At 40.6% G+C, this 19,243-nt stretch overlaps 1 protein-coding gene across 2 annotated transcripts in view; it reads right to left on the bottom strand.

The window, feature by feature from the left end:
* The window catches only part of LOC308407873 (plexin-A1-like), a 338,220-nt gene that overhangs the window by 278,934 nt on the left and 40,043 nt on the right, over positions 1-19,243 (bottom strand). For both annotated transcript variants that reach the window (XM_080899801.1, XM_080899802.1), the window contains exon 2: positions 12,555-13,926. In XM_080899801.1, the coding sequence (XP_080755927.1) occupies positions 12,555-13,730 (1,176 nt within the window). In that variant the 5' untranslated portion in view covers positions 13,731-13,926. The remainder of the gene's footprint in view (positions 1-12,554; positions 13,927-19,243) is intronic.

The following is a 19,243-nucleotide window of genomic DNA, read 5'->3' as shown; positions in this document are numbered from 1 at the left end:
AGCTACGTAGAAAAAGATCCTCGAGTAGAAAGTAATATTAAATACATTCTAACAACAGCTGATCAAGCTTAAATGTGCTTCTGTTGTTCAGCCGCTGGTTTCCTCTTTCTGGTGCAAAGTGGGCCAAAAACAAACTAGAGACACGGACTCACGACAGAAAAGCTGATCAGCTGATCGTTAAGCAGTTTCATGATTGAAGTAGCAGCAAGAAGAGGCAGTCGCTCCATATATCGTTTGTTAAGCTTAACGCAGGAATGCTTTACAAACATTCAGAGATGGACTTACACACTTGCTTTACTTCTCTCGGGGATAACTTTGTCGGAGATGAAATGCCGGGTTGCTAGCGAAGCTCCAAATGCTATCCAGAGCACCGACAGGTCCCGCATGCCACAGCCGCTCTATCACGTGATGCATACTGCTCCAACGTGCTAACGTTCTGAGGTGAGTTACGGCGTATTGCAAGTTTTGTGAGGTGCTTTCGTGATATTTAATGGATCGGATTACATTTTTTATTTTTCTCCGATATCCGATCCAGTAATTTAGGTCAGTATCGGACCGATACCGATACGTAATATCGGATCGGTCCATCTCTACTGCTAATTAGCATAAATTCTGTGGGATGTTTGTATGCTCTGTGCAGGCAGCTGAATTTTCAGTTTCAGGAATGAAATACACCGACTTAATACTTTTGAAACATGACCTTCAGCGCTTGGATCAGTAGGGTACACCTATTCTCTGTATTTGTGAGATAATAATCAATATTTTTGAAAGGTTTTCAGCACAATAATATATTTATATTCTCTCATTTTTAAGCTTGAGACTGGGCAGGTGTACCGAGCTGTGCTGAGGTATATATAGTTTCAGGTTGGATCAGTACTGGCTGGTATCTACTGTAATATTTAAGGATTTTAAGGGCCAGAAAACTTTATTAGGACATCACAGACGTCTAGACTGACACAGATACATGGATACAGAAACACTTTTGGTTTCCAGAACGCATCTGCTACTCTTGGCCTACATTTACCAAATGTAGGCAAACATCACATCTGTGAATTTGCCAAAATGCACTTTCTATGTAACATGAGCCAGATGATGCTCTTTAAGCTATTCTGTCCATCTGAGCACTGCACACTAAAATCTGTGTAATCTGAACTAAAGCCTTCCCTGACAGCCATAATCCAATTATTACAGACCTCTACAGAAATTCACCCAAATATGAGAGGTTGTAAAATACTACGGGGCTGTACGGTGAGAGTGGCAGGCACAGAGTGACACAGAGCAACACAAGCTGAAAATACAGGCATGCAGCTTCAACTCCACGCATTCATGCACACTGCGGTGCAACCAGACTGAAATCAAATGGCATGCTATGTGCAATTTAACAGGATTACAAGTGGCTGACTTACAAAATGAATGAAAAAAATGAGTGAACACGATAGTTCGAAAAATCTTTGGATGATGATCTGATAAAACTTCGCAGGGCTGTACAGTGGGGTCATGTTAACAATCTATTAAAATTTGGCTTACATCCACAAAGGTCTTCAAGGTCAACTTAATTATTTATTGGTCAAAAATTGACAAAAAGCCTTAGAACTTAGAAGCTATGATTCTTGGTAAAGATAAAATAAAGATTAAATAAAGATAAAAAAAATATCACATCACATTTGACCTCTGACCTCCTCTTCAAGATCAATAGAATGATCTTGAGGTTAAAGTGCTAATAATGCTACATGGAGCTATTTAAAACTATGTTTCTTACTCTGACTGACTGTATTGACAACCTATAGACATATAGGGAATAATATATGGAATTTAAATAATAATAATTTAATGGGTTTTCTTTGGGAAAACATATTAAAATTGTGATTAAAGACTGATCATATTCAGGATCAGAGTTTCTCTTCAACTTGAAGCATTGCTGTATTACACTTTATGCTGCATACAATGGGGGCTACATAAGATGCAATAATGCATTTGGGAAAAGTGACTGTTTCAGTCCTTAGCTGTGTACTAACTCTGCCCTAGTGTATATATGTAAATTAATTTTATATATCTAGTATAAACATACTACGATTTGAACAAACCCAGAAAACCGATGCATTTGGGCCTAATTTGGGATCCGGCTGGCATTTATGCCTCAGATACGGCACTGGCAATTACTGTTCAGACCAGATGTGGCCCAAATGTTATGAGCCGGGGCTTGACACGGGTTACAGCAGGTGTTGAGTGGGCCTCATGTGACCGACAAGTCATAGGATGGCGTTGACACGAGTAGCCCCAAATGTTGGGTGTGTCAAAAGAGGCCCGGATGTCGCATCATAGCCTCATCCTGATATCTACCACTCAAAGCTAAACGTGACACACAGAAAACTGCAGATGTCAGCCGCATTTGAGTGAAAGAAGTTGACTCATTATTGACTATAAAGTTTGTGCTGTTCAATAGTTCTTATTAGTTCCCATGTTGTCGTGCAACCTTTTTTTCTTCAACACATTGTTCCAGTGAAAAATTAAACATATCTCTAAGACATGTTGGTAGTGAAATGTTTAAGATACATAAAGTAAAAACTGAATCGCTGCAGGCAAAATGGATTTCAGACCTGTGTATGCGTATCCATATCCAGACTGAAAAAAAGAGGACGCCAAGGGACGTCTTTAAGTTTTATCTCGCCTTGGAGAGCCTGCTGAGTAGCTGGCAGGAGAACCCAAACGAAGCTGGGACAAACCTGCACATTTTCTGTAAACCTGCACATGCATGAATATACCCCTTCCATTTCCACGTACAGTATATGAATAATTGAAGGAACAAATATGCATTAATTAATGAATACGGCGGCGCTAACACACATGCGTGCACAGATGTCTGTGATAAACCCGTGCAAACACGAGAAAGCATAAACGCCCATCAATAAATAATTACACTCTTCATTAGATGCTGCAGGTCAGCATTTTGTGAATGTGCTGCATTGATTTGTGGCCTGGACGACCACCAGAGGCTCGTAGTGAAAGGGGGAGGAAGCTGTTGACTTTTTGACCCAGTTAAATAGCTAATAGGAGAATTGTTTTTCTTCTATTTGGTGAAGTTACACCAGCTCCAGACTTTTTTTTTTCAGCCTAATAGAGAAGGACTATTCATTTTAAAAAGTGATTCTTAAACTGCGCTCTCGCTGTTGATATTTCTGTTCAGCGTCAACTCGGAAATCTGCTGCTGAGTTTCTGAGAAAAAGGTCACTTCAGATCCAACTCAAACAGCTTTAAGGCTAAGCAGTCACAAGCTCCAAACACTCCAAATCCGTAACAAGCTCACACTCTCATGAGTGCCACTGCAGCCATTAATCCACTTTGTCATGTGGTACACTTAACAATGAACACCACTGTGCATTAAGTTTAGTTAACGGGCACCATTCCATTCATACTGGATCGGAGAATTTCCCTGTTTTGAATTAATATAAATTAGGAGATTTCAATATGAAGAGGGGGGCTTATGTGACTCACCCTGGAGCAGAAAATATCACGACACAAAAACATATGGGGAAGTGTTACGGCTGAATTCATTAAAATGCCTCGAGGTATCTAACATTTCGCTGTGTCATGCATCAAAACGTCTTTAAAAGGCAGGAGAGAAAAGTGCACCTCATCAAAAAGTACTTCCCCCCCAATGGGCTGTATTCTAGACAGCATCTGACAGCAATTCACCCCTATGCCGCATGTATTTATCACAGCGCTGTAAAAGAATCTCTTTCCAAGTCACTTAGTCTCCAGCAGAGTCATAAAAAACTTGAGTTTTTTAATACAAAGGGGAAGTTCCCGCTCTAGCCTCAGATAACACAGCCTGCTTTCAGTGCTATCACCTGCTCTTCTAGAAACAGTGTCAACAGTAGCAAAATAAGGCAAGGCAATGTACAGATCATAGGTTGAGTGCCTCTTTTTTGGGGGAGAACACATTTATGCCCCATTACTTTGGAACAGCTCATAATGCAGAACTATATTACTGTATTTCATTTATTCACTTGTAGCGCAGACAATAGTGAACCACCTACAGTTGAAACCGTGATAGATCATGAATCTGAATAATTTATCCATCATCAATCTTAAGTTTCTTAAGTGTAGTAGTTTCTGGCAAAAGCTGGGGTGCCACTCAGAATGAAAGTCAGACTTTTTTTTCTTCCCTACCCATCCAACAAACAAATTGACTCTTAGTCCAATCCCTTGAAAGCAGGAAGTCCACAGTAAACATAAGACATCAAGGAAAACACAAGAAAAATGAAATTCTGTGCTGTTTCTAACTGCAATCAACTATCACACACATTGCTCCTTTTCCACTCAGCGGTCACAAAGCCAAATGTTCAGCCTCTCCAGCTATGCTACAATAGTCCTACAACAGTTACAACAGCTCCCAATGAAAAGCATCTGACGAGTTACATTTGGACAAATTTGGTCCTTTGACTTTTCTTTGTAGTGGTTGCTATCACTATGAGACTTTGTCTAAGCTTTCTGGGGTGGTTGTACACAGCAAATAACAAAAGTGTTAAATGTTTTGGTGTTAGTAGTCTTCTTGCAAAAGTAGAGTTAATTTTACTCTAAGTAGAGTCACATTCTTTTAATGTAACTCTGAGGTGTAAAATGATAGTAGTTAAAATCGAGTGTTAAAAACGAGTGTTTCTATGTCAAATCTGGAGGTGTTACAATGGAAACATTAAATCTTGACCTCTTAACTGAACTCCTAGAGGGGCTATGACACTAATAGAGTAAATTCACAGACTCCGCCCCCAGCACCATAGGCTCCAATCAAAGCTGAAGTGAAGCCGTTTCAGAACATTTTGCTCTACATATTTGAGTTGTTTGCCATGCTTGGTAAGTCATTTTTTCAAAGATTGTTTCAATTATTATTATTAGCTTTTACGTCTGTGGCTCTTTGGAGTTGAGACAAAGCTGTGTGAAAGGCATTAGCCATGTTGCTCGGTGATATTATTCTGTTTTAGCTAGCTGAAAGGTATTGTTTGCGGGCAAATACCACAGCCTTGAAAAAAAGCTTGCATGTGAATTTTCAGTCAAATTTTTTGGTCAAATACACAAAAACAATGTCTAGAATGTGAAATGTTGGTATAATGGTGCTACTTGAAGCCTGAAAATGATCTCCCATAAAAAAAAAAAATGAGCAAACAGCAGTAGCAGATGTCCTGACTGGGTTTTATGTTAGCATTAAGATCCCTCCAGAGTTTTGTGCACACGGTTTAGGTAAAAATAAAAAAGGTTGAGGTTTTACATTTAGTTCAGTATTACCTGTTGCCTGTATCCTTGTCTTTTGGGAAAATACTTTACACAAGTACTGGCTCAAAAGGGATTCCTTTTTTTTTTCTGTGCTGCAATTGATTTGTGCCATTAATTAGTGTCAGCTAATTTTTATTCAATCTCCACATAGGATGCTTGTGAAGATGGAATATGGGGGAGAGCAGAAGTGCGTTGAAGTTCCACAAAGTGATGAATGAAGGACATGCATATTGTATTGAAGAAATAAGTGATGAGAATGCTGTTATTTGCATTCACCAGCTCACCTATGTCAGACCTTTTGATAAACAAAATTCTAATGAAAGTGAGAACATGTACACTGTTACATCTTTCAGAAAATGTTTTGAAATTGTGGTGCACAGTTCAGAATAAATGTTTTTCAAAAACCATTGCGTCTTTTTAGTAAATGTTTATTTCCAAAAGAAATTTCTAGAAGTTCAGAACAGTAAAATTCCCGCTTTTTAGAATGAATTAGAAGATAACTCTTACGTAGTTAAACTAAAATACTCTTTGAGAGTTAATATATAAACTCTTAACACCAAGTGTTAAATTATCAACTCCAGACAGATTTGGTGTTTAACACTAAATCAGAGTTAACGTACCAACTCTCCAAAAAGAGTTTAACACTCTCTGGTGTGGACCCATATAGACACTTTAATAGTGTTGAAATCAAATCCGACAGTGTTAATTTGGACATGCTGGATTTGCTGTGTAGTTCAGGTGGTAGAGCAGGTCATAATCAATTGGGAGGTTGGTGGTTCAATCCCTGGCTGCTTCAGTCTGCATGCTGAACTTCAAGTTACTGTCCAATGTATCCGGTGTGAGTGTTAGATAGAAAACATATAGAACGAAAGTGCTGGTGAAAATGAATAAGGCATGCAGGCAGGATATAGGCGAATGGCAGTCTATGGACCTGTCAATACCTTGACATGTTCAGTCCTGAACATGTCAAGGCGAAAGACACTTGGACAGATTTGGCTGACAACAATTGAAAGGTAGATTATAACAAAATTTTAGTTTTAAGTACCTCTGAAATTTAGCTAATACAACTCTACAGCTAGTGTTATGAGTATTTCTCACCACTGTAAACTCCCATTTGAAAGCTCCCTGAAAACCTAAGTAATAAACACGATTGTAAAAAACACTGAGTATCTTTATGTGTCTTGTTTTGTGCTTTGAGCATTTTGGTTGAGTCTACCTAGTCTCGTAGCTCTTCAACAGACTGCTGTTTAGTAGCATACTCTCTCTATGGTGCGTAGCTTGGAGCCAGTTAGATAATTAGCTTAAACTAGCTGGAGGCTAATTGATAAGAAAACAGTTGTGTCACAATACATTATTAATTTTAATTACTAAGGTTATTTAATTCTGCCTCATTCATCCAAAATAAACTAATGGGAATAAAATTCTGATTGCTGTATGTATTACAGATTGCTACTTAGCTCTTTAGCTTTAACTCACTATTAACAATGCACAGAAGGGAATTTTTAGCTTAGTGAAGCTTTCTTTTTCAGCTAAATGCCTTCTTTGGGACTCATAGAAGTAATCTCTTTTCACGTATGTACACAGAATTCCAGGCTTTTCTAATAACATTCAGATAATGTCATCACCTAATTGTTTAACCAGGACCAAATCAAAATGTTCCAAGTAAAAGAAAACCTTATTTGCTTAAAATGAATAGAACTTCTACCACTGTTAGAGTTCCCACTTCACCCCTACTGCATTGTGCTTGCGCTGATAATTGTATATTTTACTTTAAGATAAATGATCAAGCTTCTTCATCAAATATTAAGAAAATGGTCATATAAGTACAGCCATTGAAGCCTTCAAATTCCCCACCCAGCAGGCCCAAAGAGTAATGCAATGTAGATGAGACCCATCACTAATGAGACTAAAGACACAATGGCAAGATCAGGAAAGAATGAAGTCGTGAATGGACACAAATACATATGCACGCACTTAGTCACCAGTCGCCTGGAAGACAGAATACAAAATGCCACAGAAATAGACTATAATCCTGGCCAGCAGTGATCAACACTGATAAATATTAATAAACACTATTATGCTCACAGAAAAATAGAGACAGAGCAAGCAAGAGAGGGAGAAAAGATAGAGGCAGAGTCAGTCAGAGAGAGGGAGCAGTAACAATAGAGGAGTCTTCTTGCTCTCTGCAGGCAATTTTCCCACTGACGTCCACCTTGTTTTGTGCAAACAGTGCGGACTCACATGCACGAACACTTGCACGCTCTTATTATCAGGCCATTTTCCTCTGTTTGTTTTCACCGTTGTTTTGTCCTGCTTCTTTGGAGGCCAGGATAAGAGGTGGGCACACACACACACATATGAGAAGTATACAAAGTGGGGAAGAGGCAGAAAAAATGGAGATAAAGTGAGCCTTAAACACACACACATACATACACACAGAGGATAGTATCTCTCCCATTCTCTGCCTGAATCAGTCTCATTAGTCATGCTAAGGCTGTAGTGTTGCTGGGTCGGGCTGCTCGCAGAGCTGTGGAGCTGGACTCCAGCCCACAGCCAGAGAAGGTCACCCACCACTCAGTTTAACTCCCGCAGGACCAACGCTGGCCTCTTCCTGATAATAAGCGGACATCACGATGCACGGGGAGAGACCTGCAATCCCAGACACACCTAATCTGGTGTAGAGCTCTGGGAGAAGATGACCCACACAAATCAAATCTTTTTACTCTTATAATGTTGCATGATTTAAAGTTTAAAATAATTCTTGTGCATTTCTTATACCAGGCCGTGCTCGACCTGCTCTCTGAAAACAGTCATCTGAATTCCCTTCCTTTTACATTTAAGCAATGTTCTGATTGGAGTTGACCTTATCATAATTATCCATTCTCACTAACGTACAGATCCAATGGTGGCCCAATGGATCAATGGAAGCCTGACCTTTCAGCGTATAGGGATTACTTGCACATAAGCTGATCTCATTATTTGAAACTCTTATTAAAAGTCAAAGTATAACAGAAAATCACAGTAGGTCCCCTTTAAAAAAAACTGGGTGAATACAGCATTAGCCATAGAACATAAAAATATTTTTATTGAAAAATATTAATTTCATAGAAAGAGAAAAAGTTCTAAATGGCCCTTTAAAACACATGTTTGGATGACACCCTTTTAAAGGACATGCCAAAATCATCACTGCTACTGCCAGCAGCTTTTGGAAGCCACATAATTATTTAAATAGTGGATGGTGTGTAGTCAAGGGGGTTTTAGCTGATTGTAACATAAATATACCGATGCTATCTGAAAGCTTCGACTTTTAGTGAGCCAGTCTGGTGGAAAAATCGACACCATGAGGACAAAGGAGCACAAACTCAGCTAAAAAACAGTGATTGAAAAGCTCAGGTCAGCGCAGTGATAGAAGGACACTTCCAAGTAAGTGAACATGCCATAGAGTCCAGTTAAAGGAATCATCATAAAAACCGAAAGAGTTTGGCGCTGCTGTAAATCTGTCTTTGGAACTGGCCGGCTGATCGTCCAAGAAGAAGAGTAAAAATAGATCTGCCAACAAAGAGACCGGCATTAACTACATTCTGATAAATGTGGGTGTGTTAAGCCCTTTTGTACTTCTATACTGACCGCATTTTGATGTCATCACACCTACAAGGCAAAGATGAAAGGTATACGCACTGTAGCTTCAAATGAATGGGAGTAAACATTTTGAGTCCAGCTCATTCAGAGAGGTTAACATTGATTGTACAGTTTTTCACCTTTGCTGACAGCCTGTGAGCATCACCTGACACCTGTTTTATTTCCTCACATCACACTTCCCTGCTTCAACTACTACGAAGTCTCTTTTTATATCATTTCTAAGCAATTGTAAGAATTGGGATAACATTCACTGTTACTGTTCTGGGCAGAGTTAAGAAACCTTTGTCCATCTGTCTCTCCATTGTTGTGTTTATCTCTCACTTTCCCTATCACTGTTTTCCTAACTATGTTCCCTGATACTATATGTTCATTCTACCGTTACTGACCCCGGGCAAGCAGGCAAGCAAACTGAGCAAACAAATCTCTCTGAAATGTGGCAGGACGTTTGAGTACAAACACAGGACAGAAATTCCCTCCAGTTGGTCCTGTTGCTCTCTTAGCTTAAAGATTTCATGATCTACCTGTGCACACTATACTCTGTGCTTTAATGGAAGTCCCAAATCTCTCAACTCACTGGATAAATTACATCATACAGACTCTGAAAAACAAACATCATACCGATGATTACCCAAACTTTTATATTACACCACCTAAGCTGCCAGAGGAAATTTGGAAGTTTTAGAGTGTGAGGTTGGGCACATATAAAACTGTGACCTGTTTTTTTGTTTTTTGTTTTTTTGTTACAATAACCCAAAAAGTGCTTAATAGAAAGATTTCGCGTCAGACAAAGTGATTAACTTTGATAGAGTTCAGGTAGAGATTACTGTTCGAATAACCTGACCTTGTCTCTTCAAATGAGCCTGTGCTGATAGTTTCCACATGACACTCACGCAAAAGCAACGAGCTGTCACCGCTCCCATCAGGAAACTATGAACATGCCTGTACAAGATGATGAATTTTTCACAGCGCTATCCCAGAGCGAGCTCCACCAACACAACCTTGATCGATAGCGGGGAGAACGACAGATGGCCATAAAGGACGATCGTGTGACTGTATGCTCATTAGCATAATCGCGCACCTATACAGTAAACTCACAATGGCCTTGTGAGCTTACATGTTTACTGTAACAATGCTGCAAAAGTAATGCTTGTAATTGACCACGTTAGCAATTACAGTTTAACATGTTTAGCAAGCTTACACTTATTAATTAGCCATTCTCAAAAAGCACAGAAAATACTTATGGGACTGCCAACAGTTTTGCAGTGCTAATGATTGCCACCTATAATGTGCACTATGTCAAAAGTCGCAGAATAACATGTTTAGCTAATACCTGCTAATTAACCTTTCCCAAAAATTACAGATAGGGCTGATGGGAATGCAGTCTGCGTTAATCTGAATATGGGACTGAATAAGAATTCAACAGGGCGTTTATGAAGGTTTTCTTCCAATTCTAAATGAATATATTTATTTATTTATTTTATCTGCTTACAGTAAGATCAGAGGATCACTGAAGACTATATTCTTGAATGACCACAAATGTTTGCACATTTTTTGGCAATGCATCCAGCAGTTTTTCCATAATTGGACTGACTGACTGACACATCTAGAGCTGCTAGTGTAGCTAAAAAGATCTGCTAGTTAGCTTTCTACGTCTTCTGCCTTCCTTTATCTCTAACATTTTTTAATTAATTCCTGTCCTCTACGACCAGGCTTCGGTCACACTTTTCTTCACACCTTCTCTTCTGTCTTTGCTACCTCCTTTTTTGTCTTCCTTCCTAGCAGTCCATGCCCCCACCTTCCATAAAACCCACCACTCCGACTTTCTGTCATTCTTCATCACTCTCCTCCCCTTTATCGCTGCATCATCTGTTCTATCCGCATTGTATTTTCAGATCACATCCAGACTCTGGCTTTACACACTAAGTCACTCTATACCTCATCACTCAGAGGAAAGTCAAGGAGAGGGCAGAAAGAGATGGTGAAAGAGCAAAGGCTTGAGAAAAAGGGGAATGAGACAGAAGAAGCTAAAGGCAACCAAAAGAAACAAGATTGCAAAAAAAAAAGGGGAAAGTGGGGGGGTTACAGGTCAAAAATTAAAGACAAAGAAAAAAGGTCAAGAAGAAGAGTTGCGGAGCAGAATAAGAAAGAAGAAGATAAAAGAAGAAGCAGAGGGAGAGCGGGGTTAGCAAATGAAAGAAGCCCTTATGCTAATGATGGGACTAGAGTAAAGACGTAGGAGCGAAAGAGAAGATGGAATAGAAGAGAGGGGAAGAGGAAATGGAGACAGAGAGGTGGAGAGTAGTTCAGAGATTTATGGCAGGGTGTTATGGAGCACCGACTAAATAACAGAAGGTGAGACCAGGTGAATTATTCATGAGGATACTGGGCTGTGAGTGTGTGTGACATGTGGGTGACAGGAGCAGGTGAAGCACACACACACTTACACACACACACTTGTGTCTCTAAGACACCCTTAGGCCAGCTCATCTATGAGTATGAGCAAAGACAAGCCATCCACTACCTGTAGATGAAATTATTAGAAAAAAACAACAACACAAAATCTCAGCAAGACAGCTGTTGTGTGCTCAGACTAAAGAAATATGGGGACATTTTAACAAAATTAAAAACTAATTTGGGATGCATGAAAGTTTTGATCCCTCTAGCTCATGCCCGTGTTGGTACTTCTCTCGGCACTTGACAACCAGAAGTCAATTTATTCTAATTTAGGTATTTTAGTTCCACATCTGGTACCTTCACATGGATCATTAGACACTTTATGGAAGTTTGGCTACTGTGCTGCAGGTAGACTGGATGTTCTGCTTTAGAACAAACAGCTTCTTTCTTAAAAAGATCATGTAAACACATTCTCCCACTATGTTAAAATGCTGTTCTTATAATAACATTTATTCCATGTGGCACAAAATGTGGAATTGCGCCTACACTTTGATTGCCCTAACCAAAATGGAAAACATCACTTTGCCATGTCTGAGGATATGCTGACATTCTTTTTTTACCCACTAAGTAGATATCTGGTTCTCACTAAGAAGAGGAGAGGAGTATGGATCTCCCTTTTTCTGGAAAAGCAGTAACCTGGCCCCTTTGACATGATACTGAGACTTTAAATACTACGATAACAAGAATCCAAAAGCACTTATAATAACTATAGATGCATAATGAGTTGTTAAGTTAAAGACTCTATTTACTCACATGGCTTACAGTGGTTTACCTCACTGCCTACCTCTCTCACGCCCACTAAAGGTGTGTTTTCAGGTTGTTGGCTCTACCAACTTTTCCAAGTAGATGCCTCACTATGATCATGTGTTGATGATGAAAAACCTCTAATTAATCTATTAAAATTGCTTCAATGACTGGACAGAACCTTCTCAGACACGGCTGGTATTGGCACAACCTGAATCTGTGATCACTTCAGTGCTTTGGGAAAGGTGCGAGGTAATGAAAGGCTATCAACAAATAAAAGCTGTAACCAAGCTTCACAAAAACAATAAAAAAGACATAATTTTTCCTTTTCCGGGGTTAAAAAATGCTAAATTCAAGGTTGCACAATCATAGGAGGAAACAATCCACACAGGTACGGATGATCACAAGGAAAGAAAACACTTCTGGGAGTTACTGTCTCAAACACTCACCGAGTTGATGCAGGCCAGCTCCTTGTTGAGCAGCCAGGGCAGGGAGAGTTTCCCCTCTCCTCTGTAGCACGACTGAATCCTCTCTTTAATCTTCTCCTTTATCTGCCTCATTGTGAACAGGCACAAAGCTGACTCCTTCGGCGGCTTGGCTCTGTTCTTCTGACCCTGCGCAAACACAGTAAATAGAACCTCCTCGTGCTCCTGAATACCAAGCGAACGTGCCAACCGGCTCCCCGGCCGGGCTAAATAAGCATCCTGAACCAGGCGGTACTCCACTCCGTCCTTGGTGCAGCCAATAGGGAACTCAACGTAGGAGTAGAACTTGGGATCGTCAACACACAGGCGGACGATCTTAGAGGTGAAGAACTGCTCGCTGGCCGCATCTGGGGAAGTGAGCTGGGTGTCGAGCTGTAAGGTGAGGTAGTACACAAACTGCTCGCTGTTGAAGCCGTAGATGTAGTAAATGTCGAACGCGGGGAACTTTGAGAGCGTGTCTGAGGGAATCTTGAGCTGGGAAGAGACAAACTCATCCTGGTACACGAAGCTGAACATGTCAGCGTTTTCCTCGTTGGACATCAGCTTGCGGCTAGACAGCGTGGGGAAGTACTCAGACTTGCCATCGATAGGAGTGCCGACAAAGAGCTTCCCTCCGCCTCCAAAAATATCCGGGGAAATCACGACGCCCGACATGGTGCCCGCCTCAGCCACACTGGATAGATAATGCTCTTTGCGATGGTGGGGTTCGCCCAGCTTGAACAAATCATCCAGACGCAGGAACTGGCATATTCCCTGGGAAGTACTTCCACATGCAATCAAGCGGTTGTGGGCAGCATCGAGCAGAAGGAGTTTATTGACATTAGAGGTCTGCACCAGCTCGTGGGGGCAGGACTGTACACCAGGTGGAGGGTAACAGCGAGGGTTGTCTGTGACAGGGCCGGTGACGTGGCTTCGTAGCTTGGTGAGGTTGCTGGAGAGCTTATAGATCCAGTTGACGGCACCCAAGTAGACCTCGCCGGTTTTGTTGTTGACCACCAAATGTGTCAGGCCTCCTTCAGGAGGGGAGAAGGAGAGAAAGGGGGATGCGGAAGGAGTAGTAGAGGTAGAAGCGATGGAGAGAGGAAGTACAAGGAAGAGGATGGGGAGGATGAGAAGGGGAGGGTTAAGGTGGGAAGACATGGTGGTGAAGAGGGGAGGGGGGTGTGAATGTGTAATCCTTTACAGGGTCAGTCAACGCCTTAGAGGAGCGCGGGGTGCAAAAGATGCAAAAGAGGAGTTTCCGAGCAACTGGCTTCCCTCGTCCTTTATTCCTCCTGTCTCTGCTGTCGTTTCTATAACCTCATCTCCTGATCCTCAGCTTTGTCTGCCACCAGCCCTGCAAAAAAAGGAAAAACAACGAAAACTGTCAATATATAGTTGTACACTTCCAGAGAACTGCCAACAATTATTCATTTGAATACATCAAAATGACAAGCCACTAAATATTACTCTGACTCAGACTCTGAGGACCAGATGCTGAAAGCAGAAACCAAAAAAAGAAAAAATACAAATGAGGGCACTATCGGCTTTGTTTTATTGACTTCTCGACTCTTGGCTCGCACCACTCGGTGGAGTGCATCTTTTAAAAGAAGACAGGGGCTGAGCATTGCTCTTCTGCTTATTGATTGTCTGGAGGTATTAAAGGATTCAGCGGACAGGGTGCACTTTCACACACATAAATACACAAACACCTCAAAACCTGTAGATGTGCTCATAAGCAGACATATAGAAGAGGTAGCTTGCTATACGTATACAAAAAAACCTAAACTAAAACACACACATACCCAGGGCCAACCACTGATGTGTGATAGCAGGTAAACACCCATAAATTACAAGCAGAGCTGCATGAGAGTCCTAAAGTATATTTACTACAGGGAAACAGAGCAGAGAAATACAGGCAGCCTGCCTTCTGAAAAAGAAAGGCGGAGGGAGGAACTGGTCAAAGCAGATAAAGCAGAAGAGACGATGAGAGGGAGAGAAGTGAAAGCTATTTGGCTTCATACCAGTGGAAGTGGAGATGACTGGAAAGATTGCTATAAATGAAAACTAGGGAAAATAGTAAGGAAAGAGAAAAGCGGATGGACCATTCATCTATATTCCATTACTTTCATTTTATATTCACTTTTATGGTTTAGGGTCATGGGAAGCTTGAGATTATCCCAAAATGCACTTTGCACTGGAGCCTACCAAGGTGACACTGGACAGGGCCGGAGACACAGCACATCCTGGACAGGGCGCGCCTGCAAGCTGCACCACATCAACCAAGTCAATTTCATGAAGGTGAAATTGACTTGGTTGATTTGAAGATGAAGCATTTTTCTAACCAAAAAGATTTTGGCATATAAGCGCTAATTCATTTGGCTATAGGCAACCTCTTTTTGCTATGTGAATAAAAAGCCTTTTATTTGGGCAAAAAAGTATCCATGTCTACAAGTTAACAAACCCTGAAGCCACCATTTTAGAGCTTTCCTCTTCCTCTCTGTGTAACTTCACTGGAAATGATTGGTGCAGTTCAAGAAGGGATACGCTTGTAGTGCTTGACGGCACTGCAGAGTCAGCTTACTGCCAGTTTTGTCATAGTGGTCAAACGGGATGCTGTAAAAAAAATCCATGTTGCCCCAGCAACACTGTGCTCATACAAAATATAAGTGACATATCAAAACCCTGCAAAAAGCACAGAAGTGATAGGAAAAGTGACAATTCATGGCCGCACAAAGTACAAGCAAACTGCAAAATGAAACAACAGCAGAAGTTTTAAAAAAAATTGCGAAGTTCTTCAACTGGTCAACTGAGGTTTGTTCCAAAAGGAGAAGTTTAAACGTTCTACCAAAAACAAACAAACAAACAAAACAACTTCAAAGCAAACCCCAACATGGTTTCAGCCTGCTAGAAAAATCAATTTGGTCTCTATAGATATTTTCCCTATTCATTCAAATTGTAGGAGATTAAATTTTAATGTAATTGATCAGTTTAAAATTGATCAAGGTAGCTCAAAATGTTTTGAGTTCTGATAAAACTTTGTGGCGGTCATGGGGTCATGCTAACAAACCATTAAAATTTGCCTTACATCCAAGAAAGTTCTTTAAGGTCAACTTAATAAGTTGAAATTTGAGTCGCGTGTATTTCACAACACATCCATTATTTTTATTACTACTTTTTTGCTAGCTATCTTATTAAAATCACAGTGAATCACACGGTTGCTTTGCTAACCACACTAGCTAGCTAATGCTAGCATTAGCAGGTAACTGAGCACAACCCCTCCAAGCAATGTCAGAGAAAACCCAAGATGAGGCCAGTTTAGATCCCAAGCTTGGAGCATTATAACTGTAGCCCTCAAACCAATGAGGGGTATGGATATGGATATGCAATGTCTGTCAGACTAACCAGCACAAAAACAAAATAGCGGTTCAAAGGCTAACCACATACAGTACTGTTCAATTTTCTTTTCATTAGTTCATGCAGAGAACAAAGCGAAGGCTTGTTTCATAATGGAGTTTGGACAGCAAACTATTCTCGTCTCCTGTTTCTGCCGCTGTTCCTTATTTCTCCCTTTCATTACATTCCTCTCCCTCTCTCTCTCTTCTCTCAGACACTTCTTGTCAATAGTGTCTTTCATCTCCTGCCCAGCCATGATTACAGTGGCCCAGATGACGATGCTGTTGCCTGTCCCATCAGGACAATAAACCCACTGTTAGCATCCTGGACACATAAAAAAAATGTGAACATATAACACACACATACAGTACGCGGTCAAAAGCATTTCTAAACCCTATCACAGACCTCATTGACTTCATCGTGCCGCATACCCTCACACATGTAAACTTAAGTGACATAAAACGAACCTTCCCACATGCAGTCAGGCACCGCGCGTGCACTTTATCATAATACACAAACACTTTAAGAGAAAGGAGAAGACTTGCATGCTATACTAAATGACAACATAAGAATGTGCGGTTATTGTTGAACATTTTTGTCTCACCTTCTCTGATGTACTTTACACATTCTATTAATAAGTGAAAACCACACAGCACATGTGAACTCTGTGGCCGTATTGCTTCAATAGCCAGCGGAGCTGAGTGCTGATGATTACAGGCGCTGTTTGACTAAACTGGGACAAAAAGATGAGAGGAAAGAGGAACGCATGAACTGAAAAACACAAGGTAGTGATTTGAAAGTATTTTCTTTTATGTTGGAATTAGATCAAAAGAAGAAAATAGCAGTTATTAAGAGGTAAGTTTGCTAGAAATGTGAATATGGATTCACAAATGATAAAAGAAAAATGCGACAGAGTAAACTGATGTGAAACCAATTTTTCTTCCTTTGTTGCCTCCCAATTCATGTCTCTGTCACTCTTTTATATGGTTATTGTATTTTGTGAATGTTTATTTTTCACAAATTTTACAATTTCGATTTTTGCACTTATTTTATAGATTTAAGCTGCACATGTCTGTTTACATGTCTGACTGAAATGTTTGCCAGCATTTCCGTCAGGTTGAGGTCTGAACTTTGACCTAGCCATTGCAGCACCATGTTTCTTTTCTTTTTTAGCCATTATGTTGTAGATTTGCTGATGTGCTTAGAACCATTGTCCTGTTGGCTAGGGTAGGGCAATATGACCCAAAATATTTATCATGATACATATTTGAAAATTTGCGATAAAGATATAACTGGCACGAGACAAAATACTTTACAACTCCACAACTCTATTAGTGCAAAAAACCCATCAATTTATTTTCACTTAAACAAGCAGCTGTTCTTACAGGGAGGACTTGTTGGTTCTGCTTTCTGCCACGACGTGGCATGTTCTACAAAAAATTGTGTTTTGGTGATGGACGAAAACCAAACCAGTTCCACACCACTGAAGTTGCGCAATTTTCACAAACCAATTCTGGTTCATCTGTTTCATTCAACAATCTGCTTTCGCCCTTCTCATTCTCCGTCGCTGCCATGCTTTTTCCGCCATGTGCGTATGAGCGTTTGAAAACACAAACACTGCGCCTGCGCGTTTTACCCATATTCTATCGCGATATTTAATTTTCTTATCATTGCTTAAAATTGTACCGGTATTACTGTGAAAGGTATAATATGGCCCAGCCCTACCATTGACCCAATTTGGCTGAATTTGGAGCACAGAAGAGTTCATGATTCTGTGGATGGAAAACAAGCCCAAATCATTACACCTCCACCACCGTGCTTAGTAGGTAATAAAGCAGTTAGGCTGATATGCTGCATTTGGTTTTCACCAAACAGAGTTCAGTGCGTTAAGGCCAAACATCTCCACTTTAGTAGCACCCAATCAAAGGACATTGTTCCAGAAGTGGTGGTTTGTTCACATGTAACGTTGCAAACCTAAGCTATGTTACTGTGTTCTTTTTAGATCTCCTGGTAATGCTGTACAGTAAATTAGTTTTAACATTTAATGTGCTAAAGTGAAGTTGGTAGAGCCTGAGGTGCAGCTCTGGGGCTTTTTTGTATTTTCTCTGAGCATTGCACAGTCTGACCTTGGGGTAAACTTGCTGGGACATCCACACCTGGGGAAATTAAAAGCTTAAGACCAACAAACTTGTACAGAGTGTTTATCGACACTACCTGTGCATCACTGGAGTCTGCTGGCCAAAGGCATTTGCAACTCCATACTAAAGCCCAAGCTTCTAAAGTGACGCAAAATACTATCTGGTGTTCTTGTTGTTCATCATTTAAAGCCACCTCTAATCAGGAAAATATGGCACTTGATATATCACCTGATATATCGCATCATTAATTCTTTGAAGCTGATCAGCATCTCATCTGATAAAGGCCTTCACCTCTAAACGTGTGCACGTTTTTGTGTCAGGGCTATCCCCAAGCCCACCTGCCACGTCAGATGAAGCTGTTGAGGCATTCAGGTCTGCCCCGAGTTGATTTATTGCTGTTGGCACATCGATTGCACACACAGCCACAGACCTAAGCCAAACACTTAAGCAAATTTATACACACCACTTCTTCAGCATGGAGCTCACATTCATGCCTGCCGGCCTCGCTTCGTGCGAGTCTGTTTGTATATGTGTGAGCGTATTCTGCATCTGGTCCATCTTAATTACTTGTCAAACAGTCATCCACACGCGTCAGCTTATATGTGAACTGTACAATACGTACACAAGGCATACATAATGAAACTTTGAAAACCTCAGGCAAAGTATAAACATTTATACAGATACCTTTTCCAATTTAAACACTTTTTTTCTGGACAAAGAGCCATAGAGAAAGAAAACATTGGAGTTGGACTGAGCTGCTTGGAAACTTGACCTACATTTATTACCTTGTTGATTAAAGGATGTGAGCCCAGAGGTTTGGATTTCAACTTATAATCACGTCACCATAATCGGGTTGCTACAGTTTAAATGGGGTTTACGTCTAACTCCAAAAAGTTTCATTCACTTTTACACCTGAAGTTATTTGGAATTTAGCTTTCATAGAGTTCGGAGCTAATCAAGACGTTTAACCTGGAGAACCTGAAGGGGACCTAATTAGGAGAGACTTTGTTCAACCTAACTCACAAATCATGAGTAGGCAACCACTTCGATGCAGGAGGAGCTGTTTTTCTGGCTTGTGGGGGGCACAGACCACAGTGTCTGGGCTAAGTGAAGAGTAGACTTTTCTTGAACAGTTTCTCA

This window comes from Rhamphochromis sp. 'chilingali' (assembly GCF_963969265.1).
Source record: "Rhamphochromis sp. 'chilingali' genome assembly, chromosome: 12".
In the NCBI taxonomy this organism is placed as follows: Eukaryota; Metazoa; Chordata; class Actinopteri; order Cichliformes; family Cichlidae; genus Rhamphochromis; species Rhamphochromis sp. 'chilingali'.
This window is presented reverse-complemented; position numbering and strand designations above follow the sequence as displayed.